The sequence below is a fragment of the Corvus moneduloides genome, chromosome 13 (genome assembly GCF_009650955.1).
Source record: "Corvus moneduloides isolate bCorMon1 chromosome 13, bCorMon1.pri, whole genome shotgun sequence".
Taxonomy (NCBI): domain Eukaryota; kingdom Metazoa; phylum Chordata; class Aves; order Passeriformes; family Corvidae; genus Corvus; species Corvus moneduloides.
Window position 1 is genome coordinate 10,159,661 of NC_045488.1, and position 26,645 is coordinate 10,186,305.

General features: G+C 47.5%; 1 protein-coding gene across 6 annotated transcripts in view; it reads left to right on the forward strand.

Annotated features, from left to right (window-relative positions):
• Positions 1-26,302, forward strand: part of LRRK1 (leucine rich repeat kinase 1) — a 73,797-nt gene extending 47,495 nt beyond the window's left edge. For 5 of the 6 annotated variants that reach the window (XM_032122432.1, XM_032122431.1, XM_032122433.1 and 2 more), the window contains 15 exons: positions 494-770; positions 3,702-3,873; positions 5,253-5,416; positions 6,557-6,696; positions 8,124-8,373; positions 9,780-9,946; positions 10,990-11,187; positions 11,847-12,124; positions 12,316-12,510; positions 13,275-13,426; positions 15,007-15,124; positions 16,389-16,505; positions 21,571-22,406; positions 22,967-23,068; positions 24,868-26,302. In XM_032122432.1, coding sequence (XP_031978323.1) covers positions 494-770; positions 3,702-3,873; positions 5,253-5,416; positions 6,557-6,696; positions 8,124-8,373; positions 9,780-9,946; positions 10,990-11,187; positions 11,847-12,124; positions 12,316-12,510; positions 13,275-13,426; positions 15,007-15,124; positions 16,389-16,505; positions 21,571-22,406; positions 22,967-23,068; positions 24,868-25,045 — 3,344 coding nt within the window. In that variant the 3' untranslated portion in view covers positions 25,046-26,302. The remainder of the gene's footprint in view (positions 1-493; positions 771-3,701; positions 3,874-5,252; positions 5,417-6,556; positions 6,697-8,123; positions 8,374-9,779; positions 9,947-10,989; positions 11,188-11,846; positions 12,125-12,315; positions 12,511-13,274; positions 13,427-15,006; positions 15,125-16,388; positions 16,506-21,570; positions 22,407-22,966; positions 23,069-24,867) is intronic. The other variant, XM_032122436.1, reaches the window with a different exon arrangement.
• Positions 26,303-26,645: the final 343 nt, after the last annotated feature.

Genomic DNA, 26,645 nt, shown 5'->3' on the forward strand with positions numbered 1-26,645 from the left:
AATTGTTAAGATATAAAATTAGTAATGGAACTTTGGGGTCAGGACTGGGAAGTTTCTGGGATGGTTTGAGGTTACTGATTTAATTTTTTTTTTTTTTAACAAGCTGTGTTTCATTTCTGCTCTGTGTAGAGTGAGAGTTGCCATAGTTTCAAGTCTGGCTTCTCTGTAGGGCCCCAGTCTTGTGATCTTTATGGAGGCCTTGCTCCGCAGGAGGCAGGGAGAGCCCTTCCCTGTGAGGATGGCAGGAGGAGGGTGAAGGGGAGGTGTCGTGGGGACAGAAATACTGGCTGTGAAGAAGTGAGATGTGGGTTTTACAAGTGGAGTGTCAGATAGCAGCACTCCTCAGATAGATGTTGCTCTCTTGACTTGGCTGCGTGCTGGCTGTATCTGCAATGCATAAAACTCCACAAACTGCCTCATAGTCTTACTCTTCTGCACTGTGGTTTCCTAATGCTCATCTATTGCTAATCCCCAATTCTTTATTTTTTTGCAGCCATTAATTTTCTCATAGAAACAGGGACACTACTGCACTTCCCAGACACGAGCCACGGCCTGAGGAACCTCTACTTCCTTGACCCCGTCTGGCTCTCAGAGTGTCTACAGAGGATTTTCAACATCAAGAGCTCCAAGTCTGTAGCTAAGAATGGAGTCATCAGAGCAGAGGACCTCAGGATGCTGCTGGTTGGAACGGGCTTCACCGAGCAGACCGAAGAGCAGTACTTCCAGTTCTTGGCCAAGTTTGAGATCGCCCTGCCTGTGGCCAATAACAGGTATGTTGATAATTAGAGAGGCTTAGTCAGACTGGAGAAAAATGGCCATTTAGTCAGTGGATATTAACAGGCTTTGCCTGTCTAAGTGGTTGTCTTGACAGGGTTCCTGTGCTGAGAAAATATCTGAGAGTGTTCAGCAGTGTCATGGAAGGCACCCATCCATTTGGGCTGTATTTCCTGAATTGAGTATCCTCTGGGCCAAACCAGCCCGTGTGAAAGCTTTCCCAGAGCAGTCTTTGTCCACTGGGTGCATTGAGGCTGGTGACAGGCTCAGCCACCAGCCCTGAGGGGCAGTGACACTGCCGGGGATGTGGCCACGAGCAGGTGGAAGCTGTAAGGGCTCAGCCGGTGCAGCTGCAGCCTGGAGAGGATGTGAGGCCACGGCTGCCAGGCCTGAAATATAGATGGGCTGGAGTCATCTGTTCCCAGTGAAAGATCCTCACTTGAGTGTGGCAGAAAACTTCAGATAATCAATAATTGTGTCAGCCCTGAAAGTAACAGCATTTTATTCCTGGTGAAATCAGGAAAGCGTAGCTGCAGCAGCAACGTGATTTGCTTGATTTTTAACCTCAGTAGGTGCTGATCAGTAGTTTTCCTAGAAATGGTCTAAGAAACCTCATTCTCTTTAAATGTTAATGAGTCCTCCTCCCCTCTGCCCCCCGATTCCTTTTCCTCTGGGCAGAGTTCCCTGCGATTTTTCTCTCTCCCATCTGCTTGGCGACAGCCTGTTGTTGGGCAGGCGATGGGACTAGAGCTGTATTGCACTTTTGATGTGGCATTTGCATTTCACTTCCTTGCCCTTGCAGGACAGCGCGGCTGCATCGCCCTGAGCCTCTCGGGAGCTCTGAATGCCAGCACAAGTGCAGCATTCTCTGTGCTGTCATTATGCCTGTCACTTATCCAGTCCCGGATGCCAACAAATTTTCTCAGGCTTAACACAGATAAAGCAGCAATGTTTCTGCTTAGTCCAAAATGCCTTTTGGACTCCTTGTCACTATCTGCCATTTTTCTCCAAGGCAATTACATTGTCTGTGCCTCGGGAACAAGGAAACTGCTTTTTCATGGCCTGCCCAATGTTTTTCTGAGCGATCCAAGCCACATTAGCAGAATATTCTTCCCACTGACGGGCTGTAGCTATAGCAGGTTGGATTAATTTAATGTACTAGCCAGACACAGAGCAGTTATTTGTTACTGTGCTGCTGCAATTATTGTCTAGATTGCCAGATAGGGTTTCTGTGCAGTCAGTAGAGAAAGCAGCTGCCAGTTTCTGTTCTGAAAGGGTGGATGGGGGCATGTTTCACATATTTTCAAAATTTGCATTGGCTGTTGTTCAAGAGCCTCGAATCACCATCTGTGTTATAATCCACTAGATAGTTGTGGCCCAGAAGGGCCTCACTGGCCCTTCCTACTCTCCTAGACCCTTTCTTGGATGTGCTGAGGAAAATTTATTGGCTGTCTGATGATGCATCCACTACTTTTATAGAGCAAGAAGTTTTAGTTTGTTGCACTCCTTTTGTGCCTAAGGTGCATGTAACTTAACTGTGTTCTGCTTCTTAAAATACAGTTAAAAGCATGACCATTCTTATTGCAATTTATAATTGAAATTATTGCCAGTTTTACATTCCAAAGATGTTTCATGGAACAGATAATTCGATCATGTAATATGTCATCACGTGTGACATATGGAGAGAGCTGTTCTCTAATGATGGCTGGTTTTTTTGAGCTGATATTTCAGGTTTTACAGAATGCTGCAGCTGCTGGAGAGAAAACGTGAGAGGCTTTAAAGCACTGGATTCTGACCCAGCATTAGTTCTGGTTGTGTCTAGTCCCTGCCAGTGTTATTTTGGTCAGGTCTCTTGGCCACGTGCCTTGTTGCTGTCGTTGTGCCCGTCAACGATGAGCCCCAGATGCCAACACATTTTCTGAGGCTCAACACTGATAAAACAGCAGTGTGTCTGCTTATAAGCAAATAACATTTTAGATTGTACAGGCGTCCTGGGATGTGTTTGGTACAGAAGAATATCACTGACAAGAGATTTACTGGCAGGTATTGAAAGCCATAAGCTCATGGTTTTCAAAACAGTTCCAGTGTTCCAGGAGGTTTAACTTCCCAAATACTAAAGATCATGACAAATGAATATTCTGGGCTTACTGGGAGATCTGAAAATAATTTTAAAACATTGTGGTCCCCTACTCCACCATAACTCTGTTGCTGCTGGCTGGTCAGGCACAGATAACATCAAGTCTCCTTCACACTTGGGCAAAGTACTAATAATCTGATTGCAGGGGAATCTGAGCTAGACAAGTGATTTCTCTGCTGGCAACAGCCTGGCAATGTGAGCTCTTGCTTTAGGGGTTTGTTAGGGATGTGGCAGGAATCCATCAGCCACAGGATGGAGCAGCAGGAATCCCTGTCATGCTGACCCATGAGGTGTTCTCGTTCTGGAGCTGGGTTGAGACAGAGCAGCCCAGTCCCTGCAGCCTTTCTCCCCCGTTCTGGGCTTACTGAACCTGAGCTGCTGGAGGTTGTTTTTGCATTGATCTCCTGTTCCACAGCTGTAATTCCCTGCTTACTACCAGGGCAGAGTAGTACCCAAAAAATGAATCCCGACATCGCAGCTGTTCTAATGGCCCTATATTTTAATGCATTTAATTTGTGAGTACACAAATGCTCATTACATCAATTTTAGTCCTTTCCAATAGCCCTGGCTGAATTATGTAATGTCTGTTTTGCCTCTGCTTGCTTCCATAGTGTAAATTAATTTCTCCATGTATTGCTGCAGAGCTTTAGTCTAAAAGCTTTTTTATATGCAGTAGGCTGTGCCATTAAAAATCTCTTTGGAGACTGAATCGCCCTATTATCTGGTAACAATGTACTCACTGTTAAAAGCTGTAGCTAAAATCTGAGCTGTTGAACTTGATGTGTTTCAGCTACCTCCTTCCTCATCTGCTTCCTACCAAGCCGGCGTTAGATATCCACGGGCTCTGCCACCAGACCACAAACACAGTCCAGAGGGTCTTCAAGATGAGTTTTGTCCCCGTTGGCTTTTGGCAAAGGTTCATAGCCCGGATGTTAATTAGCCTGGCAGAGATGGACCTCCAGGTAGGTTACTGTGTCTGCCTGCAAACAAAAGCAGACAGCTAAAGTGGTTCGGTGTAAGTGGGATGTCTCTTCACATCCTGCTCACTTCTGTCAAGACTTCAGTAACATTATTTGAGTAAATAGGGAGAGACAAGTCTCTGCACTGAAAATCTGATTCTGTTTTTACAGTAAGTGTCACTGAGAACAACATATCTGGGGGAGAAAACCTGAGTTCTCCACAGCCTCTTTATAACATGATCCCCTGGAAGGTCTCAGTTCCTCCAGCATCTTCCAGTTACAAGTAATTGGAGTTCTGCCTGCGGCTCTTGTCCATGACCATTCCACCAGGCCAGACTCCCTGACGGCTTTGCCAGAGGAGATCTGGAATAGCTCCACCAAAGCCAGATATCTGAATCTCTATGGGTTTAAATGGGAAGAAAATTATAGGACTGTTGCCTTAATGAGGCACCCTGTTAGTGCAAGTGCTGTGAGTGACATTGAAGTAGTGTTTGCAAGGTTCTGAGAGCCAAGTGAATTTTGATGTTGTTGCAGACATGTTTGCAGCAGTTTCTATCTGAAACTGTAATAAATACCTGCAAAATATTTATAGTACTGCTCTGGTATCTTCTTAGCAGCTCTCCATTAAACTGTGGTCTGTCAGTGATGCACAGAACATGGAAAACATGATACCTGTTTTTGGAAGGTCCTCTGTGTTCCAGGCTTCTCAAACCATGTAGTAACTTTACCTCTTTTAATGGGCTGTCTTGGCAACCCCTTGCTTACATCCTCTTGGGCACTACATAATCCTAGAGCACCTTTCCTAGGGGCTTCATCCAGTCCTCATGAAGGGAGTGGAAAGGATGCCAGGCGTCAGACCTGTCTGCAGGCAAATAAATGTTGGAGCAATGAGTACAGCGGAGTCCTGCAGATTAACTTTTTGGTTTTAAAACAGAAATCCATTTTGCTCTAAGTGCTGGTTTGAAGTGTCTTGGAGAAGAGCCATCTTCCTCCTACTGAAACAGGTGGAAAAGTTAACTCTATGCATTGAGGGCAGACTTCATCATTCACTAGAACATTTAGTGCTTTAGGTTCATAAGACTTTTGCAAATGCAGAATAAATATGGCAAATGTCACAGTTATAGAATTAGCTTTGTGCACTGATATGAAATTGTTCTTTTTTGAGTGGCATGAAAAAGATTTCCACTGTGGAAAAATCAATTTTACCACGTGTATTTCCATTCCATTGCAAAATTTTATATGAGCACAAGTCACTTTTACTGTAAAAGGTACAACAGCACCTGTGAAAGCCAAAAAAAGAAATCACCTTCTTGCTTGATTAAAACATCCTTATGAGAAAATTCAGCAGTTTAATGATTTTCATGCTTTTCTGTTTGTTTCAGCTTTTTGAAAACAAGAAGAACACCAAGACGAGAAACAAAAAGGTGACCATCTACAGCTTCACAGGCACCCAAAGGAACCGCTGCAGCACATTCCGAGTCAAAAGGACTCACACTGTTTACTGGCAGGAAGGTCTGTTCGTTACCTTTGATGGAGGCTATCTTAGGTAATTTGTGTTCATAATGCAGCATGTGTGACAGGGGACTAATAGAGTGTATGAAACACATCAGCTGAATGGAGATGAATGGATCTGACTCAGGCTATGGGCTCACTCATCAGGAGAAGAGGAGGCTCTCCTAACGCACATAACTCATCTGGTAACAACTGCTGACAAAAATTATGAATAACTGATTATTTGGCAGGTCTGAATGTATCAACTTTATCTGTTATTGCAGCCACAAATTGAAAGAGACCTGAGAGCAGAGCAGGGCTCTGCCAGCTTAAAATCGTGCATTTTCACAAGCAAAGATTTCCTTGCCTCAATGAGTTTTCCACTGAATCCTAAAACTTCACCACTGCGTGGCAGTAATCGAGGTCAATGGACGTGCTTCTGTGCAGCAGGGACTGTGGACAGCTGCCTTAACCTGGCCAAGGCAGAGTGTCTGCTGGCTGCAAGCCTGGGGAAAACCTCCTGTCCATGTTCTTTCACAAATGCAGACACTTAAGACTTTTGCTCCTTCGGTCGCTGGCAAGACAGGGAGGAACCATTGGTGCTGTTTCATGGTTGGAGACCAGAAAGAAACAGTGACCTTCCCGAGTTTCCAAGCTCAGTAGAGACTTGAATCCAGACACTGCAAACCACAGGCTGGAATCCTAAATTCTGGACCATGGTAGTGGTCATACTGTTATCTCCCCGTGTGTTTCAGGGAGTTACACTTTCGTGGAAATTGTGCAAAAATGATGTTCATAAACTTTTCCTAATGGTTGTTGGAAATATCATTATTATTCCACTGGAATTTTTACTGATTTTACACCTCCCAACCTTCCATCATTCTGTATGGGGCATTTCTGTCAAAACTCTCCATCATGCTCAGCTCACTTAGGCCACAGTTTTCCCTACATCTGACCTTCTGTAGCGTTTACCCTTTGTGAGGAACTGGCGTTTCTGTGCAAGAATTCTCTTCTGAAAGTCATTTGCAGAGCAGACTGAGTTGAAAATCGCCCCCTAAGCTAGTTTGCTTTGTGTTTTGATGACTCATGAACTATGTGTTATTATGTAACTCAGGTTTCCTGCCAGAAAGAACGCTTGTTGACACTGACACTTCAGAAAAGCTTCACAGGTCTGTCTTTTGGCTTTCTCACGCAGTGTCGAGTCTTCTGATGTGAACTGGAAAAAGAAAAAAAGTGGTGGAATTAAAATAATTTCCCAGTCAGAAGTGAGAGACTTTTCAGCCATGGCATTCATCACGGATCATGTCAACTCTTTGATAGACCAGTGGTTCCCTGGTAAGAGAACAACTGTAATTTTCTGTGCAGTGTTATGTCTTTTAAACAGAGGGTTCTTTTAACTTAGACAGAGCTCTCCAGGTGCACAATATTGTGTGTTAATTGAAGACCCCTCGGGCTCTGACAGTCTCAAGCCAATAACATCTGATAAAAGCTAATAAACCTGCAGACAGATCAAGATTAGTTGCCAACACCCTTTGGTCTAGACATTGTGTCTTCCAGTCTGTCTGTCACAGCAGCACAGGTGAAACATTACAGATCAGGCAGGACCTGTAGACGTTCAAGAGACTTGTCCAGTGCTCATAGCAGGGGCAGGATTTGACCCAAACTGCTTGGTGCTGTCCCTTGAACTCATTTTGGCATCAGCTGGGATAAGAATTTGCCCATAATTTCTAACATTCTATGAGTTATAGAATTCTGATGTGAGAGGCATGAGAATGTGGTACCAAGGACTCCATGCCGAGGTAACTTCCTTGACTCCTGCAGCTGTTTCTCCTGTGTTCAACACAGATCCTGCTGTTACCCAGCAGGCTGTTTGCAACCCCAGTACACTTTGTTTGAAACGAAAGCAAAATCTGAAGTGCTCTTTGTCATCCTACCCTAGTCTAGAAAGCAGTGCCAAAGTCTCTTAATTGGAGGCTCTGTGGAGGAAACAGTGGTGCGCTCTCACATACATTCTACATATTCTGAAGATAAAAGAATATTTTATTTGCCTTTGGATTAAAATAATGCTAAAGTTAATCAGTGAAGCTTGAGAAGAGTCCCGACTTCAAAGGCTGCAGCCTGTGTTCACCCTGACTAATTGTGGGCATTTAACAGAGCCTGTCACCACCAAATCCCTCTGTAGTTTTGGGAGAGGTGTGAACCTCCCAAAGGCTCAGTCATGATAGAATCCATGTTTCCCGTGGAGGGGCTGAAAACGTTGCCCATGAGGGAGCCCACAGGAGCTGCGTTCCCAGCCTGGGTGCTGCAGGTGAGTGCTCAGCCTGAGCTCGGTGTGCTGTGCCTCCCAGCCTGCGCCCATCCCCATTCCCACCTCCAGCCATCTGGCAGTTTGCAGTCTGGGAAGAGACAGAGACACCCAGCAAGTAGAAGGGTCTCTCCAATGCTTTATTCACATACTCCTAATTTTTGCTGGTCCTGCATATATTTTCCTTGCAGGCTTGTGCATTACCTGTGACCAGAGCAGGGTGGGTGTTGGGTTACAGCCACAGTCCTGTCTCCCCAGCACTGTCCCTGTAGACATTGCAAAAAGCTATTTTCTATTCCAGTCAATACCCTGCAGCAGATTGCTGCTGTGTGAGCGCGACTGTTTCCAGCCAGTGGATCCAGGTCATGCCTGCGGACACTGGAATGCACTCGGAGCTGTTGTTCCTTCTCAGCTGGTGTGAATGATGTTGTTTCCTGTTTGTTTGCTCTCTTTGAAGCCCTCACAGCCATGGAGAGCGATGGCACGTTGCTGATGGAGCAGTATGTGCCCTGCCACATCTGTGCAGCTGCCAGGCCAGAGCAGGGCGAGGGCAGCGAAAGGGCAGAGGACGTGCAGTACTTCAACATGGAGGATTGTGTCTTGACTGCCATTGAACTGGACTACATCACATGTCCTAACCACCCTGACATCCCCGTGTCTCTTCAAGAGCTGGTCCCGGAGCTTTTCATGACTGATTTTCCTGCCAGGTAATGTGTGACAGCCTTTGATTGAGTTTCAGTGTACCTGTGCAACTTGGTTGGGCCCTTTTCCTAAGTCGCCTCTGCTAGATGGATGTACTGACCACAGGAAGAAAATCCATCTGCTCTCAATCTGTGCTCTGGCAATTCATCCTGAACTGCACTCCTGGTGTTCAGCAACTTGCTTAGACAATAGCTGTGTGCTGACCGAGTCATCACACTGGGGGTCCTTTGAGATCACTGTGGTGCAATGTGAAAGTCCCTTTTTAAAGCCACAGCTGTCCTGCATTGCCCAGAACTCTGGCCAGAACTTTCTGTAGTTGGAGTCTTTCTGGAATCCCACAAAAGGAGATTTTAATGTGGCAAAACCAAAAGGAAGTCCCACTGAAATGGCCTTAATTTTGTAAGGGCCTGTAGGTGAGTGAGTTTATGGACACCACAGGAAGATTCACACTGAGTTGGGGCTCCTGCTCAGCTGAGGGCTGCTGGATGTGTTGGGTGTGTGGCAGCCCTGAACAGCTGAAGGAGCTCTTCCCTACCCATAGCAGCACTGCCAAATCTTTAAGCTGCTTAACTGCGTTCCCAGATGGGCTCAGTCTTATACCCCTTCTTAGCTGGTGTGAAGAGCAGGAGACCTGAGGGCAGGCAGGACAGGAGAGCAGTGTCCCCTTTGGCTCACCCTCTCTCGGATGTTTGAGTGCCTAATGCAGAATCATGAGACCTCTAGACCGAACTGTCCTGTTGGCTGCTGTCAGAGCTTTCTGTGCTCTCACTGGCCCCTGTTGCTTTGTTGGGGTCATTTTTCTGGGCAAACACCCCATCAGCTTGTCACGCCAGCCCTCCTCACACTGTTATCTCCTGCAGATTTATTTGGCGGGTGTGAGGCGAGTAGAGATGTTTGAAGTGTGAACAGCTGTAAAAGTAGTCTCTGGGAGAGTGGGGAAATGATGAATTGCAGCCTGGAAACACTAAGCTGATTTGAATAATCAGGTTTCAGAGTATGGGGCTGTTCGTAAACATCCTGTCCTGCCTTGGTGGAAAAAAGAGGAACAGGAGGTAAATTAAGAAAAAAAAATCGTTAATACAGATAAATGGTACAAGTATCAGTACCTGTGTCATCTGCGTGGAAAAGGAGCTTATGTGCTTCCAGATCTATTTGATTCTTCTGGGATAAATTAGTTAAAAGCCTTTTGTGCTTCTTTGCTAAAATTACTTTTTTCTGTGAGAAATCTGTTGTACACCATGAGCCAACATGGAGAGCACTGAGATGACCAAGGTAGTTTATGTGATCCAGTCCTCTTGTTAGAAAAGGCAAGAACCTATTAGGCATTTGCAAAAATGGAAATCACATTAAAAACGTGAATTTACAATGTCTTTGAAACTTTAATTAAAAACCCCCAATTTCTATTTGGCAGACTGTTCCTGGAAAATAGCAAACTGGAATGCAGTGAAAATGAAAACAACGTTCTTGGCCAGGGTGGAAGTGGAACTGTTATATATCGGGCACGATACCAAGGAAAACCAGTGGCTGTGAAGAGATTTCAGATTAAAAAATGCAAGGGTTCTCCCACTTCAGCTGCAGGTACAGTGCACAGATCCCAAGCTAAGACCAAAGAGTCTGCGAAGTGCTGACAGCATCTGTTTAAATACAGCATGGAAATAGATAGCCAAACTGATGGGTTTCAGTGGAGGAGGAGGATGCATCTGAGAGTTCTTCATGAGTGCCTGTAGTGATGAAGGTCACTGGCACTGCAGGAGGCTTCTCTCCTGCAGGTCAGTGTGTGGATTCATAGGGTGCCAAGGCAGAGCCCTTGATTGGGAAGGGAGGCAAGATTTCAACTCCTGTTCCCATGCTATTTAGCCATGAGAAGTGTGGGTTTGCTTGGATTGCACTGAGGACTTGTGGGTCTCCACCTCTGGATTAGTGTTTTACCCCATCTGTGCCAGCAGCTGCAGAAAGCAACCTGGGAATCCTTCTGAGCCCACCAGCTTCTCCACGCAGGGACGGGCTCTCCTGTGGCGCCCAAGTTTCCAGCAGAGCCTCAGTCCATGGAAAGGGGAAAGTGCCTTACATTCCTCATTTTTGTCAGGGGAGGATGTGGTGAATCCCTGAGCTGTGGAGGAGGCCAGCTGCTGTCCCAGTGACAAATAACCTTCAGGAAGAGCCGACCTGCCTGAGCAGCCTGTGGTGTGCTGTGGCAGCAGGACCATTATTGTCATGAGTCTCTCTTCTGGCAGGGAAGTTGGGAAGCTGTAGGGAGGAGCCGTTCCAGCAGAGGGTCTACAATGTGCCATCTACACAGAGACCCTGCTGGGAGAAGCACAGCACGAGTTTTCTAAAGTCATCCAGGGGATATATGAGAACAGCATGTGCCAGACACCGGAGCCTGGTGTTTAAGGACCAAGGGAGCTCTTGCTTCCTGAGGCACCAGATATATCCTGCTTATAGCCAGTGTCTGTTAGTGGCTCATGCATCAACATAAGGATTCAACTTAAAGCCTTGCTGTTGGCATAATCCCACCAGCTGCCTTACTCCTGCAGCCCTTGCTTGGTGGTCACCTCCCAAACAGTTTGTGACTCGTTTCCTGAGCTGGGCAGTCAGAAGGGGGTTGTGTGTCTTGCCAGATACCATGCTGAAGCACCTGCGAGCCATGGATGCCATGAAGAACTTCTCAGAGTTCCGGCAGGAAGCCAGCATGCTGCACTCCCTGCAGCACCCCTGCATCGTGTCCCTCATCGGCATCAGCATCCACCCGCTCTGCTTCGCCCTCGAGCTGGCCCCCCTGGGCAGCCTCACCACCGTCTTGTCTGAGAACTCCAAAGGTAAAGCCGGGCTCTCCCCCCACTCCTGTCCACCTGAAAAATGGTCAGCAGTGTTTAAATTACTGCTTGATTTGCTGGAGAGGATTTTTTTTTTTCCAGACTAAGGGAAGTGGGAAGGATGGAATTGTTCTTAAACTGGGCTTTTGGGAGGCTAGTAAAAATTGATGCTCAGGATTCTCAAAACTACTTTGGAGACCTGGATTTTCAATTTTTCTGCAAATTAATATGGAGTACATCTCTCTTCAGTGCTGCATGGATCATGCTGTGTTCTTCCCCCTGCAGATGGGTGTCTGGTACTCTAAATTATCTCATAATTATCTGTATTGCTGTCGTTGTCAAATGAATGACACTAATTCCAAGATAAGTTGAGGCCATCTGACCCTCTTGGCACCTTGGCTTCATGTCAACTTTCAGTCAAACACTAATTTTCACCAGAAGATTTAGCGGCCTAGAAGTGAAAGGGTTTAAAAAAGGGATCTGATAGGACTGTCAGACGCATATAGTAACATAAACAGTGTCATTTCAAATGGTGGCATTGAGTGATGTTTTAAAAGGTTGTCAGTTTACTGCTCTGGAGTTAAAAAGAGAAGGAGAGAGGGGTAAGAAGAAGCAGTTATGGCAATTACAAGAGCTGAAGACGGGCTGTTCCTTTGTGCCAGGGTCCTCCTTTGTGCCGCTGGGACACATGCTGACACACAAAATAGCCTACCAGATCGTCACAGGCCTGGCCTACCTGCACAAGAAGAACATAATCTTCTGCGACCTCAAGTCAGACAATATTTTGGTGTGGTCCCTGGACGTCAGAGAGCACATCAACATCAAGCTCTCCGACTACGGCATCTCCCGGCAGTCGTTCCACGAGGGCGCACTGGGCGTGGAGGGCACGCCGGGGTACCAGGCCCCCGAGATCCGGCCCCGCATCGTCTACGACGAGAAGGTGACTGGGGGTGTCTGTGGGGCAGCCCTGTGATGGCAGTGGGGGGCTGGCACCATTCCATGGCTCAATTGGCTCAATTCCATTATCCATGCATGGAGGTAGCACTGGCTTTCCCACTGTGGCCATCCTTGCTCTCCTCTTCACCCACCAACAGAGCCTTGCCCTGATTTTCCCTCTGTTTCTGGCTCTAGGTGGACATGTTCTCCTATGGGATGGTCCTGTATGAGCTGCTGTCTGGCCAGCGGCCTGTGCTGGGACACCACCAGCTCCAGATCGCAAAGAAACTGTCCAAAGGGATCCGTCCTGTCCTTGGGCAGCCCGAGGAGGTGCAGCTCTACAGGATGCAGGCACTCATGATGGAGTGTTGGGACACTAAGCCAGAAAAGGTACAAGACCACCCACCTGACCTGTGTTCTCTGATCTGGCTGATCAGGAGGGCTGAGCTTGCTCCTGGTACAGCACAACAGCTCAATTGCCCATTTACACCTCCTGCTGATTTGGTCCAGAATTTCTGTTGACTTAAATGAGAGTTTTATGAATGAAATGATGACAGATATGTCGCCTTAGACATCTGAAGGGACTTGAAGGTCCCTTGATGTTGATGGCAGTTAGGCTGCTGATTTGACCAGGGCAAGACATTACCCGTAATTTCTAGAAACAGCTCCAGTGTCATGCTGTGAGTGCAACTACAAAGACTTCAAAATCCCCAAGATTATAAAAGGAGGTATGAGGAAGAAAAAGGTTCAAAGTACAAGAAAAGGATTATGCTGCATTGCGTTTTTCATGAATTTCAGTTGGTGTTTTAGAGCTGCTGTCCTTCAAACAAAGGTCAGCCTGACTCCCGAACAGCTACACACTGTCATGCAATGGGTCGTCTTCCAAAATTTGTAAGCCTGAAGAAGTGATTCAGTAAAACGTGTAAGAGAATGACAGACCAAGCTTTACTAAATAATCATAGAACCATAGAATGGTTTGGGTTGGAAGGAACCTTAAATATAATCCAGCTCCAGGGACATCCAGCCTGTGCTTGTGCTTGGGATTGCCCCGATCCAGGGGCAGGACCTTGTGCTTGGCCTTGTTGAACCTCATATTTGTTATGGTTCTCTTATTTCATCTTGTGATGTGTCTTTCTCTTTTCCTTCCCCCTCAGCGTCCCCTGGCCATTTCTGTGGTCGGGCAGATGAAAGATCCTACCTTTGCAACGTTTATGTACCTGCTGCCTTGTGGGAAGCAGTCTTCCTTCTTCTGCTCCTCAGGGCAGGAGTACACGGTGGTGTTTTGGGATGGGAAGGAGGACACCAGGTGAGATGGCTCATATTAGCAATTTCTTTCTTTTTTCTTTTTCCTTTTTAAGTAAAAAATCCTTCAGCATCTTCTCTCCTGCCTCTGGGAGGGAGGTAAAGAAGGTGAAAGTGAACTTGGACGAATGCCAAGAATACGGTAAACACTGTTTTCCCAAACTCTTTTAATTGGGAACAGTGCTTGCTTTATAAAGGATATTTAATGAGCTTAACTCTGCTTCAGTTAATATGAGGAGAAGATTAGGGCAGTGTAATGATTCACACACACAGGATGAAGCATTTGCACATGAGAACAGATGTGTTCTGCCTTTCCTAATGAGGCCATTTAACACTAAACCTTTCCTAATTGAGGCTGCAGTTCCATCTCTCTTCTGCAAAGCAATTAAGCACATGCTTAAATCCTGTTGCAATCATCGGGAGTTAACCACATGCCTGGAGCTGTGTGTGCATCCAAGTGTGCACTGCCAGTAAAATGTGTTCTGGACTGAAGGCATGTGCTTAAAATGATATTAAATTGTGGCTGAGGTGATGGCATTTTGCTCAGCCACATGTGACCTGCAGCTAGTTAGGTTCATTTTTATGGATGCTACTGATTTTTATAGCCTCAGTCTTATTTGGAAACATTCACAAATTGATCTGAATTTTATATTAATGTGTTCATTATTTGTAACCATTAAGCTAATGGGAAAGGCACATGATTTGTTCCTGAACTATTTGCTTTGCTGTTTGTGGTGCCTGGTCAGTTGTTCAGTGCAGGCAGTGTAACTTTTCCTGCTGAACTGGTGAAGCACATGGCACTCCCAGATGTATTTTGAATACATAGATGTTGTCCAAATATTCACAGCAATATATCTCAGTGAATCTGCTTCCTGACTGGACAATCCACTTGCTGGAGACTGCTGAATAACAAGTTACTCACATGTGACAGATTTCAGGATGTGTAATTGCTTGTGCCAGAGTTGGTAAAACATCTGGGACTCACAGATGTGGTTGTGAATATCCAATTATTGTTCAAACATTCAAACCCAATAAACTTCCCCAAACAAACAAAATCCTTTTAGCTACAAAAAACTATTAATTAGCCATATTTATAAATAATTTTTATTAGGTTACAGAGCTTTGCTCTGTAGAATCATGCTCCTCTGTTTATGTACTGGAATAATAATGAAGCCAGATAACAGTGAGGCGGTGAACTTGGAGAGCAGATATTCTCTTGAGAACCTAATGGGCAAGATGGGCTGAGACTTCCCAGCTATTAATTACTGCTGTTCAGCTGGAGCTGTTTGTCTCACAGCTCAATTACAGGAACAGACCACATATGTCCTCGTAACCCTGTGCAAAGTCAGAGAGCTGAGTGTAAATCTTCACAGAAGCAATTGCACATCTGCCCCTGAGGAAGAGCCATGGCACATCTTTCTCTTCCTTTACAATGAGGAATTTACAGTTTGGAGGGGTGTAGATCCTTGCAGCATCATCCACATCTGGGCACTTGTGTTATGGCTTGGCCAAAAGTGCCACAAGTCCCTCAGCCCCGTGCAGGCGGAATGTTGGCTGTAGGAAATTGTTGCTTGCTCCTTTCAGGAACTACACGGTGGTGAACCTGGAGAAAGGAGTCATGGAAGTGCAGAGGATGAGCTGCCCAGGAATGAAGCTGTGCTGCCAGCTCAAATTTCAGAATGCCCTGTGGACAGCCACGGAGGTGAGCATTGCCTGTGCCCCCCTTGAGAGAGTCCTCGTTAGAAGAGACACAAACGAAGAGAAAGAGCCTGTTAAATTAGTAAAGCCAAGAGTGTGTGAGACAAAGGGCGTCTCAGATGAGCAGCATGACTTTGCATCTGCTGTCTCCAGGTGTTTTGTTTCTACCTGACACACAGATCCAGACTGTGCCTCCTGGAGCCCAGAGCGATCGTGGGAACTTGGCTTTCCAAGGGGAAACTCTCTGGGTTGGAGCAGTCTGTACCCAGGGGCTCACTGCGAAATGTCCTTATCTGCAAGTGATAAAGGGAGACAGGGACAGAAAACATGCATTTAAGGGTGGGTTTTTGAAAGAGGCCTGAGGGATTTGAAGGTTGGTGGGAAGTGGGTACCCAAGTTTTGTGTTCACCATGGAAAATTGCAGCTAAAAAGATAAGAGTGAGGGAGTGTGGCTGATTTATCCCCCAGAGCCCCTGACCACCCATCAAAAAGGGCTGTGTTAAGTGTCAGCCAGTTCTGACACCATCGTTTCACACAAAACAAAGAAAAAACAGCCAAAAAAATTAAATATACCTGAAGTTCAGTGTTTTAGAGTGGGGGGAAAAAAGCCACACTTGCTGAATAAGTCATTTGTGTTGGTTGTTTTAGTCCACCCTGGCATGGATGCTATGAACGTTGTGAATATAGATTTTGTTTCCCCATAGGAAAATAAAATAGAGGTAAAGCTCAAATATTCCCATTTTTCCCATAACAGTAAGTATAGAAAAATTAAAATTGAAAAATCTTAGAGCATTGTATTTCCACGTTTTGGATCAGAATGAAAAGTGTTGCTGGTTCCCAAACTGGGTGCTCTTGGTCAGTCTAGTAGATTTAGGAGGTGTGGGGCAGGTGTAATTCCAAATAAAATGTAATACCAGCTTCCCTTGAATGGACATACTAATGCAAAATAACATACAACCTGCTTCAGTTGTTTGGGATTTTGGCATTCAGGGTTGTCAGATGCTGCTTTTGGATGTGGTGAGAAAACCCCCAATTGTGGTGACTTTTGGTTAATGCATATATTGCCCACAGCTCATTCTGGAGAAGGCAGCACCTGATTTCTACCCACATGCCAAAGGCTCTCCATAGAAAGCAGAAATTCACACTTTGGATATCAAAAAATACAAATAAAAACTGGTTTTGGAACCAATTGGATCTTGTTCAGGTATCAAGATATGAAAAGTAGGGAGGTGATTGGCATTTATAGAATTTTATGTGCTCTTTCACAGGACCAGAAGATTTCTGTGTATGGATTGCAGGGCATGTGTCCCTTAAAGACTCCACTGAAGGGTTTAGACACTCCTGCCACTGTGAGCTGCTTCCTAGTGATGCCTCTTGTCAAAAGGGTAAGGAGCAACCCAAAGGAAAAGGGGCATTAGTGAGACACTGCTGCTGGGCCAAGCTGCCACGCTCAGCTGGTGTTGAAGGACTTTGCAGTGCCCAGGAAGTGAGCAGTGCAAGGAGGAGGTTTCCAGGTCTTTGTGCCTCTGCCAGAGGACAGAGGTGTGGGCAAGAACCAGAGTCAAGAGACCAAAGCTGGCACCTCCAAGCCTGCTGTGAAAATAGTCAAAACAGATCAAATTCCTCAGCAAGGAAGTTTTCCAGCTGTGTTTCCACATCACTGGAACACAGGGTTTAGGTTGATCAAGCAAAGTAGAGAAGACATGAAACAATAATTAGAACAGAGATTTGTTAAGTGCTAATGCCGGGCATGGGTATATCCTGCCCCGCATACCCACTGGTTTCCTGGGCTGTGTGCTGTCATTTGTGCACACAGTCATCCTTAAATGTTATCTGGGCTCAGCCACCCTCTTGTTTTGGTTTTGAATGAGAACACTTAGATAATACAGCTGTTTTGGGTAATGCTCTTATGGGTAACATGGATGATTACTCTTATGGGCATTAAAACAAGTTATATGTTATCTGCCTAGTCCTGGAATTGCCAACATCCCATTTCTGGCAGGAGAAATCTGACCTGAGTGCCTATTGAGGGCAAGTCTTGGGAGATGTGTAAAAACTGTTTTCGAGCTAAATTACCTCCGGTTTGCTTACAGCCACCTCAAGTGAAAACATGTAATTATGTTCCAACATTACTGGTAGCTGTGTAGTCTTTGCAAATGCCAGCAGACTGGGATGTGTCTGAGAGCTCAGCATGGGGCAGCTCTTGGAGCTGCTGGTTTATACCAGGCCTCTCCTGAGCCATTGTCCATTTCTGGCTCGTTTGCTGGGATTGCTGCATGGACTGAATCCGAGGCAGATGGTTTGTGTAAGGTGTGCTGCTGCACTTCCAAACATGGTGTAAGTAGGACTAAAGTAGGGCATCGATGTGAAGTTGGCACAGGGCTGGATTTCTCTGCATCTGTTGGCTTTCCTTGGCTCCCAGACCTGCAGCGTTTCTCTGCCGTGGAGTTTCATTTCTGATGTGTAGGGCAAATTTCTTTTTCATGTTGCCTGAGGTTCTGTCCAGGACAGTCAAAGGAGTCTTTTGCTTTCAGCTTTTCCACTGTCACATAGCTTGCAAAGCCATTCCTCAAGGGTTACGAGTGGCTTTATGTCTCCTGGTTTCTATTTCCAGTTTGTGGCTTGCCTAGAAAATGTCATAAATAATGCCAGGCCCTACAATAGCAATATTGAGTCTAGACACCTCCCTTCCTCCCCCGACCCTACCCAACCTTCCAGAAATCCACATCCCTTCAGCTCACTCCTTCTTAGTTTATTGGACTTACTTTTTCCTCTCTCCTTTCTATGAATGAATTTGGCAGTGAAATGGCCAGAGCAGCAGCCATGGGGATGTGCAGACCAGGCTGGCAAGAACTAAACCAGCCAGTTCTTTCAAAAAAACCTATGTGGAAAGCTTACACTTGTCACACACTTGTCACACTCACTGCATGGCCAGTAACCTCTATCAGAGTTATCACAGTCATTGTTGTCCAGTGGGGAAGGGAATTGCATTTCCCTGGGAAGAAAGCCTTTCGCTGGTGAGATGTGAGGTAACTTTTAGTCAGAGAATTGCCGAGGGATGTTGCTGGGAAGGGGAATTCTTTACGACTGCCTTGGGAAGGCTGATCCAAAAGAAATAGTTTCCAAAACTTGGTTTCTAATCCAAAGGAAGCATCATGGAAATTTGAAAGCAGCCGAGAGGGGCCCAGAATCTGAAACTCACCCGCCAAGGAAAAGTCTTGTACAATTTAAACTTTTTGTTGCATGCTTTTTGTTACCAGGATGATTCTTTTTGGTAAACAATACAGTTTTTAGAAGAAAAAAAAATTAGCAAATGAGCAGGTTAAAAAGGGCAATCCAAGACATGTTCTGCCTTGGTTTGCAGTGTTCTTACAAAGAGATGTGGAGGGAGAGAGAAACCTGAATGAGTGCAAATCTTTGGCCTCTCGCAGAAACCTGGAACACATGGAAACAAAAGCTGCATTTAAAGGCTGCAGCCAGCAGTGCCAGACCCTGCAGGGATGAGAGGAGGAGGAGGAGGAGGAGGAGGTGACCAGGCCCTGGTGTAGCGTTTTTTGCCATTTCTCCTGACCTGCTGGCAGTGGTGGCTCGGCCGCAGGACAGGACGTCTGGAGCCGGCTCATCCCCGCACATCCCACCCCGGCACGGCCCCGCTCCGGGCCTTCCTCCTGGCACGGCAGGGCTGCTGGCAGTGCAGAGCCTTCAAATGCAGTTTTGTTGCTGTGTGTTTTTGTTGGCTCTTCATGGAGCCCAAATGTTGAAAATGAATTCTGAGAAAGTTACTTAAGGTTTCTGGAGACTGCAGCCCTGCCTGCCTTTGGTCACTGCTGGAATACCCTGATCAGGAGAGTTTTGCCTCACCAGCACCGAATAAAATCTGGCAGGTCAGTGGCACCTGTGGGGAGGTGGTTTTTGACATGGCTTTCTGTGGAATTGGTCACTCTCTCAGCTCAGTCATGTGAGGGATGGCAGGGTGAGGGCATTTCTCAGCATTTGTATTCCTGCTCCTTGTTTCTTATCTCTCTGAGAGATAACAACAATGGCTGGATAGAAACAGGTCCTGATAGCTGAGGCAGAGAGTAGTAAGTGCCCCAGTGGAAAAAATATCTTCCCAATCTGCTTCCACCATTGTGCCATCCCAGCCAGGCCAGGATTTGGCATTGGTATTGCTGGTAACACCAGGAGGGGGTCACTGACCCACCTCTGCCTGGTTATGGTGCCAGCTGCTCAGTGCCAGGGAAATTTGGCCTGTGGAACCCAAAAGGGAATAGGGATTCTGTTCTGCAGTAGCTGACACTAATCAAGGAATTCAAAATAATTTCTTATGAAGACTATGCTTGGATAATTCAGCATTATCAAATCAAATGAGACAAAATTATAATCTCTGAAGATTTTAATGGAGTCCTGTGTCACTGACACTGGGAGCAGTTCAGGCTGACATACCCACATTACAGTTAATATCTGATGTTCCCATTTCAATTTAAATTTTCCGTTTTTAGTAAGAAGTGCCTCTTGTGCGGGGTCCTTCAGACTGAAAAAGTTGGACCATTTTTTACCAGAGAAATGTGGGCTGTTCTGCTTTGTTTTATTCAGTTTTAAATAATTGAACTCCTTTCCAAAGAAAAAAGTAACCCAAAACCCAGCTTGTGCAAAGCATCGTGCCATGATCCAACCTACTGATGCAACTCCTTGGCAAAGCCACTTCCAGGAGCCTTTGCACCAGATGCACATGGCAGCAGGGACATGGCACTGAGCACTGCAGGTCATTGGGGTTTTTTTTAATTAGTGGTGAGAGAATTGGGACTGGACTAAGTTAGTCCAAGCCCCATTTCACAACTTTCCACTTGCTTTCCTAGTTTTTCCCATTACAGTAATATTCTGCTGTGATTTGGATTAGTCATACAGGCTCAGCACTCTCGTGGTTTTACTCATACTTGGTGTGCAGAGAGTGTCTCTTTGTCCAGGACTCTCAACGAGCCTTGCAAGCAGAGCTGTCAATTAAATCACAGCCTGCACTACCTGCCCCTCAATAGCTGGGGCAAGTCAAGATACTGATTTTTCTGTGGATTTAAGCCTGGAAACACTTGTCCAGGCCTGGCAGAGTCAAGATCCCTGCAAGGCCACAGGGATGCCTTAATTTTTGTATTCCCAGCAAAGGGTGACTCTGAGCCCTCAGCCCATCTCACTGGCATCCTGGGCATGCCAAAGGCAGGGCTTTCCACTGTGGAGAGGCTTAGGAGGGGTGAGGTTGTGACAGCTTATGGTGCTCTGTCTGGTTCTATTTGGTTTGCTGTGCTTAGTCCCGGCAGATTGTAACAACAGCAAAAAAGTCCTGGGTAAAATGGTCTTTTTTTAGAATTTATTGCTCCGCAGGGAGGAAATAGAAAGGCCTTTGAGGTAAGTATTGTTTTATCTGCTTCACAGATGGGAGAGTTTCTGGTACAGACCCAAGGTCACGCGGAGTTTTGTTCCCAAGAGATCCATTTCCCAGTCTGTTTAACAGCATTTTGCCCCACTGGGATGAGCTGGAATTGCTGAGCCATGGCCTTCTCAGCAGCTCCTGCCCGTGGGACGTGAGGGATGAGGGATGCATCGCCGCAGAGCTGGAGCTGTGTCCAGCACATCTGTACATTTAGGGGCAGGTTTTTACCAGCCTGCAGAATTGTTCGTGGCACTTGGCAGGTGCTTTGCTAAGCTGCTGCTGCTTCTGTGTCCTTGGCTGGGATGTCTGAGCTGCCAGGGATCCCAGACCCAGAGTACATCCCTGGAAGAAGCAGTGGTCTGAGAGCAGCAGACACTGGATGTGGAGCAATCACTGGATGTTCATGTTTGTGAGAATATCGGCTCCCTCTTTCAATTTTTACTGCGTTTCTTCCATTCCTCTCCTACCTACACTGATAGCAATAGCTTTGCTCCTTTTTGGAAGTGAGCCGGGTTTCTACAGCTGGATTCCTAGGATCATGATGGCTGTCTCTGAATATACTCCAGCTTGAATTTGTTAACCTTCAGGGCAGGCTGCCAGGTCCGTCTGTCCGCCCTTGCCAGTAAAGAGAGAGGTAATACTGGGTGAGAGAAGTGGGGCTCTGCAGCAGCTTCTAGGGAATGACTTCTTTTTATGTTGCTGTTATTGCTGGTTTGGGCTAAGTTACTGGTGTTCTTGCAGAGTGAGGAGCAGGTTGAGCTTCTGGGATTGAAAGCTCTTGTATTATAGAGAAGTAAAGAAATAGGAAAAAATTCTTTGCTGTGAGGGTGGTGAGGCCATGGCACAGAGAGGTTGTGGACTCCCCATCCCTGGAAGTGTCCAAGGCCAGGTTGGACAGGGCTTAGAGCAACCTGGTATAGTGGAAGGTGTCCCAGCCCATGGCAGAAGGATGGAATGAGATGGTCTTTTAGGTTCCTTCCAACCCAACCATTCTATAATTCCATGAAATTTTTCTCTCTTTCTTCCAGAACTCATATGTGGTGCTGGCCGGCTTGTCAGACGGACTTGTAGCCATGTTTTCAGTGTCCCAGGGCCTGCCAGGGGACAACTGCTCCTACCTGTGCTCCCACACAGCAAACCGGTCCAAATTCAACATCTCCGATGATGACCCGCGGCAGAACCCGTACCCGGTGAGAGCCATGGAGGTCACCAACAGCGGGGCCGAGGTGTGGTACAGCAACGGCCCCGGCATCCTCATCATCGACTGCGCCTCCATGGAGATCAGCAGGAGGCTGGAGCCCTTCAGCCCGCCCTCCATCATCACATCCATCGCCTGCAACTCTGAGTGCCACGGGGAGGAGGTGGTGTGGTGTCTGGACGATAAAAGCAACTTTCTGGTGATGTACCACGCCACCACCTACCAGCTCTGTGCACGCTACTTCTGCGGGGACTGCAGCCCCCTTAGAGACATGTTTACAATCCAGCAGCCCTCAGCTGCTATCCCAGCCACAGCCCCCATCAGCCACAGGGTGATGGAGAACAACCCACAGGGGGACATGAGCATCATGTACAGCCCGGACGTGGGCACCCAGATCCTGAACCATCAGGACTCACTCACAGATTACTGCTCTGTGTCTTCCTACTCCTCCTCACCTCCCAACAGGGTGACCCGCTGCCCCTCCAGCCTGCCCAGCTCACCCACGAGCTCTTCCAGTGCGCCCTTCTCCACAGATTTTGAGGAGTCAGAGAAATTCCACGAGCTTAAGGCTTCCCTGGATCATGATGCTTTGCCTGCAGGTGACAACACAGAGCATCTCCAAGCAGTCAAGATTCTTCCCGTAAAAGACCTCATCTGGATCCCCAGGTAAGGGGGTCACTTATCAAAGCAATTTAATCAAGATCCCTCCTGGCTGAGCATGAGATTAACTCAGGCTAATTCAGTAGCTTTTGCATTCCCAGTATGATTCACCTGGCCAGAAAGTCAAGTTACCATTAAGAAATTCTGTTCCCAGTACAATGCCTTTTGAAAGTAGTAGTGTTGAGCAGAATGGCCACATGGAAGGCCTTGCTGGGTTGGTTTCAGCAGAATGAGAAGGGGTGGTCAGACTCCAAGCCCTGTTTTCCCAGCTACTGAGGAAATAAAGAGCAGCAGGGAGCCTCCTTGCTCGGACACAGCCCTGGCAAGTCCTGCTGCCTCCTGTGGAGCTGATGGAAACCTCTGGGAAGCTGATTTTGCTTGTCACAGGATCTCTCACTGCAGTGGGTTCAGGATGCCCCCGTGGCATCACACTTCTCCATCCCCTGCAAGACATCATGTGGCTGCAGGTGGGCGTGGAACAGAGGATGGATATCCAGCATGGATCTTCTTCAGCTGACAGCATCTCCAGTGCTGAGGATGTGACATCTCCCTTGTTTCTCTTCTAGGAGAGGAGGGGACATCATCATCATTGGGCTGGAGAAGGAATCGGGCACCCAGCGGGGCAGAGTGATCGCGGTGCTGAAGGCGGGGGAGCTGGCTCCCTACGGGTGAGGCTGACTGGGAACACCAGTCTCCAGGGGCACAAGGGGACTGGGGTGTAGGGGGGGGGCTCTACGGGTTCTGAAGGCTCTTGGGAGCTTCCTCTTGGCTTCCAGCAGCCTCTGAGGAGTTCCTACCCAGAGGAGACTCAGTCACTGGTTGTACATCAAGGTGTGTGCATTCTGTTAGAGCGGGGCAGACAGCGAGGGGAATGCACTACAACCTGGTCTCCAAAATCCACAGGGACCGAGCACCCCCATAATGACACAGACAGGACCATGCACAGTGTGATGAAGTCGGCCTGATCCTGCCTGGTGCTGGCTCCCGGTGCTCCAAGGGCACCTGGCAGAAGGTCAGAGCAGCTTGGCAGACTCAGGCCCTGCTCTCAGAACAAGAGGTGTATTTATGCAAGCACGGCGCTTGTCTGTGGCTGCATTCACGTGGGTCAGGTTGATGTTCTGGCTCTAAATGAGCACCTTTGTGCTGTGGGCAATGACAGGCCGGGGGCGGCTCCTGGAGCACAGGGGAGAGCAGTTATATACGTTAATTTAAAATGTTTCATAGAGTGAAGGAGAGTCCAAATAAATAAATAGCTGATGGAGAGGTGGGGGTGTTCCTGCTGATCACTTAAATACTGGTCTGGGATTGTAGTATTTATGTCCAAACAAATGCAGTTTAAGCACTGCTAAGGATTGTAAATGATCATTTATTACCACCAGGAAAACACAACAGAAGATCAAAGGCTCCTGCCATTCCCTCTACTCTGAACTGAGTGTCTTTATCAGTTAGTTGGGAGGAGAGAATTCTCTTTACTGGTCACAGGTACTCTTAGGTTGGTTTTGCTTTACTCAAATTAAGTGTGGAGTTGAGGCAGAGTGACAGGACATCTCACACCTGTCCTGCCCTGCTGCCTGACTGGACCAGGCACTGTGGCCATTGGCCCTCCCTGTTTTAACAGCAGGATAAAGAGTAGGGTAGTGCCTGCCTGCTTGAAGGGCAGAGCAGAGAGGGGAGGGAAGGGAGGGGGCTTCATAGGGGCAGTTTCTGATAAAAACCAGCTGCCAAGGACAGTTCTATGGCCAGTGCTCCCAGCTGGGGACCTTTCTGGGAAAAGAGTTTGGGACCAGCCTTCCCCATCTGCTGTGGGAATGGTAAAAGGAGCCCAGTGAGGGCTGGACTCCTGTCCCTTGGACCCTGCAAGGGAAGAGTGTCATTATCTGCCCAGCCACTTTCCCTCTGAGGTTCTTGCAGGGCCAGCTTCAATGGAGACCATGAAGGGAAGCACATACAACACAGACCACACAGATCCCTGAGTCCTGCCACAGCTGTGCCTGCTGCTCTGGGCTCTGGGCTCGGGGCTCAGACCCCAAGGTGGCAGAGCTGGGCTCCATCCCACCTCCCCGCTGTATTCCAGGCTGCGGAAGCTCTCGGCAGCCTGTCAGCTGTGTTATGAGGAGCTGTTCTGAAAATGCCCAGCTGGCAGCAGGAACAAGAGTGTGGATTTAGCAATCAGGAGATTACCAGCAACTTCAAATGCCACGGCAGACTTAAGCTGCCACCTGCACGTTTAGGCACCTGAATCCCTTTAAAAACTTTTTTCCATGTCACTGAGCTGCTTGGTTTTGATGTGACACCATTTCTGATCCCTCTCTTTGTTACATTCTCATTGCTCAAGGATTTGCACCTTATAAAAAGCTTGTGTAGCTGGAAGGGAAGCTCATGAGCCGATGCTGCACTTGCAGAGCTGCCCTTACCTGTAATGCCCTTCCCTGTAATGCCCTTTGCTGCTCTCTTCTCCCTTCCCCAGGACGCTGGTGGATGCAGCTCTCATAGCAAAGGACACGGTTGTGTGCTGCTTTGAGAATGAAAACATGGAGCGGTGCCTGGCTGTCTGGAGGGGCTGGAGTGCCAGAGACTTTGACATTTTCTACCAGGCCTACGAAGAGCTGGGAAGGCTCGAGACCTGCATGCGCAAGAGAAGGTAGTGCCTGTGGTGCTGGGATCCGAGACTCAACGGGAGATGGGAGCATCCTGGACTCGGAGACACGGCCCAGAACAGGGGTGATGGGGGGAGTGTGTGTCTGGTTTGCTGCTAGTGAGCACTGTGGGGTTCCCAGATCCCCATCAGGGCTTTTGGGGAATAAAGAAGCCAGTGTGAGCAGGACCAGGACAAGCCTGGGAGCTGGGCCAGCTCTCGGCTCCCCTGCTCCATCACACGCTCCCCTGCACTAGTTGGGAGCAGAGGCAGAGGTGGCTGCAGTTCTGCTCATTCTTCGATTTCCAGTTTGTTCTTCTCTGTTTTAAATTCCTTCCTCACCTTCAGCATGCCCTGGCTGCTGCTGCTGCTTTTGTTGTGTGTTTTTCAGCCAGGAGAGCTCCGATAGCTCCACAAGCTCTTCCCTGGGAGCCTGAGCACGTTACCATCCCGGCTGCCTGCTGGCCAGCAGTGTGGGAACTGTGGGCTGATTCACCCTGTTCCCAGGGAAAATGCATCTGCTGGAAGCCCTGCACTGTGGGGCTGCTTCCCACCTCCCTGCAACTCCATTAGAGGCTACTTCAGGTGTAGTCCCCATGTAAAGATACCCTGGTGTAGGAATCAGCTAGAAGCTGTGGCTGGCCACTGCATTCCTGGTTCCTAAAAGCTGTAGTGGTGCCGCGTTCCTGTGAGGAAGCCCAAAACAACCTGCCAGGAATGCTGCACCAGTGAGCTGGTTCATGGCACTGCTGCCTTGTCAATGGAGCTGATGGAAAGCAAAGCCACTGGGTGTGACAGACATTCCTGGTGGAAGAGGAGGGAGCCCTGTGGCCAGGAAGGTTTATAAGCTGTCTCTGCTCCACTTCCCTTTCTCTTGGGAAGTGCACTCTGGAGCAGCAGGAACACAATAAGCTCAGTTTGCCTGTGTATCTGTGCAGCTTCCACCCACCACAGCTTGTATTTTATCTTCATTAGTGGCCTGGGATGCTGTATTGGCTCTGAATCCAATTGCACTTAATTATCCCAAGCATGTACAGCAGTGTAAAAAGTGCCCCCAGCTATGCACCCTGTATAAAAGTGTACAGTTTGAATTTTGGACCTTTCTTTTTCTTTTTTTTATCCCAAGAAACTTGTGTGAGCATCGGCAAGGCTGGCCAAGGCCGAATGGGCAGGTTAACCCTCTGGTTCACATTTCTGTGGCAGGCTGCTAAAATATCCTTCTTCAGAAATAGAATGTATCTTAAAATAAACAGATTCCTCCCCAGGATGACACTGCATTGGTGGTTTTTATTGGAAACCCAACTGGCATTGGGTGCTCGGGGTTTGCAGCGTGATTCAAGTTCTTGTCCTGATGAGCACAGCCAGAACCAGGGCTACGACTGTCTCCATACCTGGCCTTGCCTGTCTCTGTCACCCTGTGCCTCCCCAGCAGCTCATGAAGCAGGTATGGCAGCACCAGAATTTCCCTCCCTCACCAGGACACACTCTATGCCTGTTGTCTTAGGGCTGGGGAGGAGGTGACTCAGCCCTTCACTGCTGCTGGGGTTTGAGGCATTGTCACAGCCCAAGACCTGATCCTGACTTGGGGTGAGCTGTGAAGGAGCTGTGTG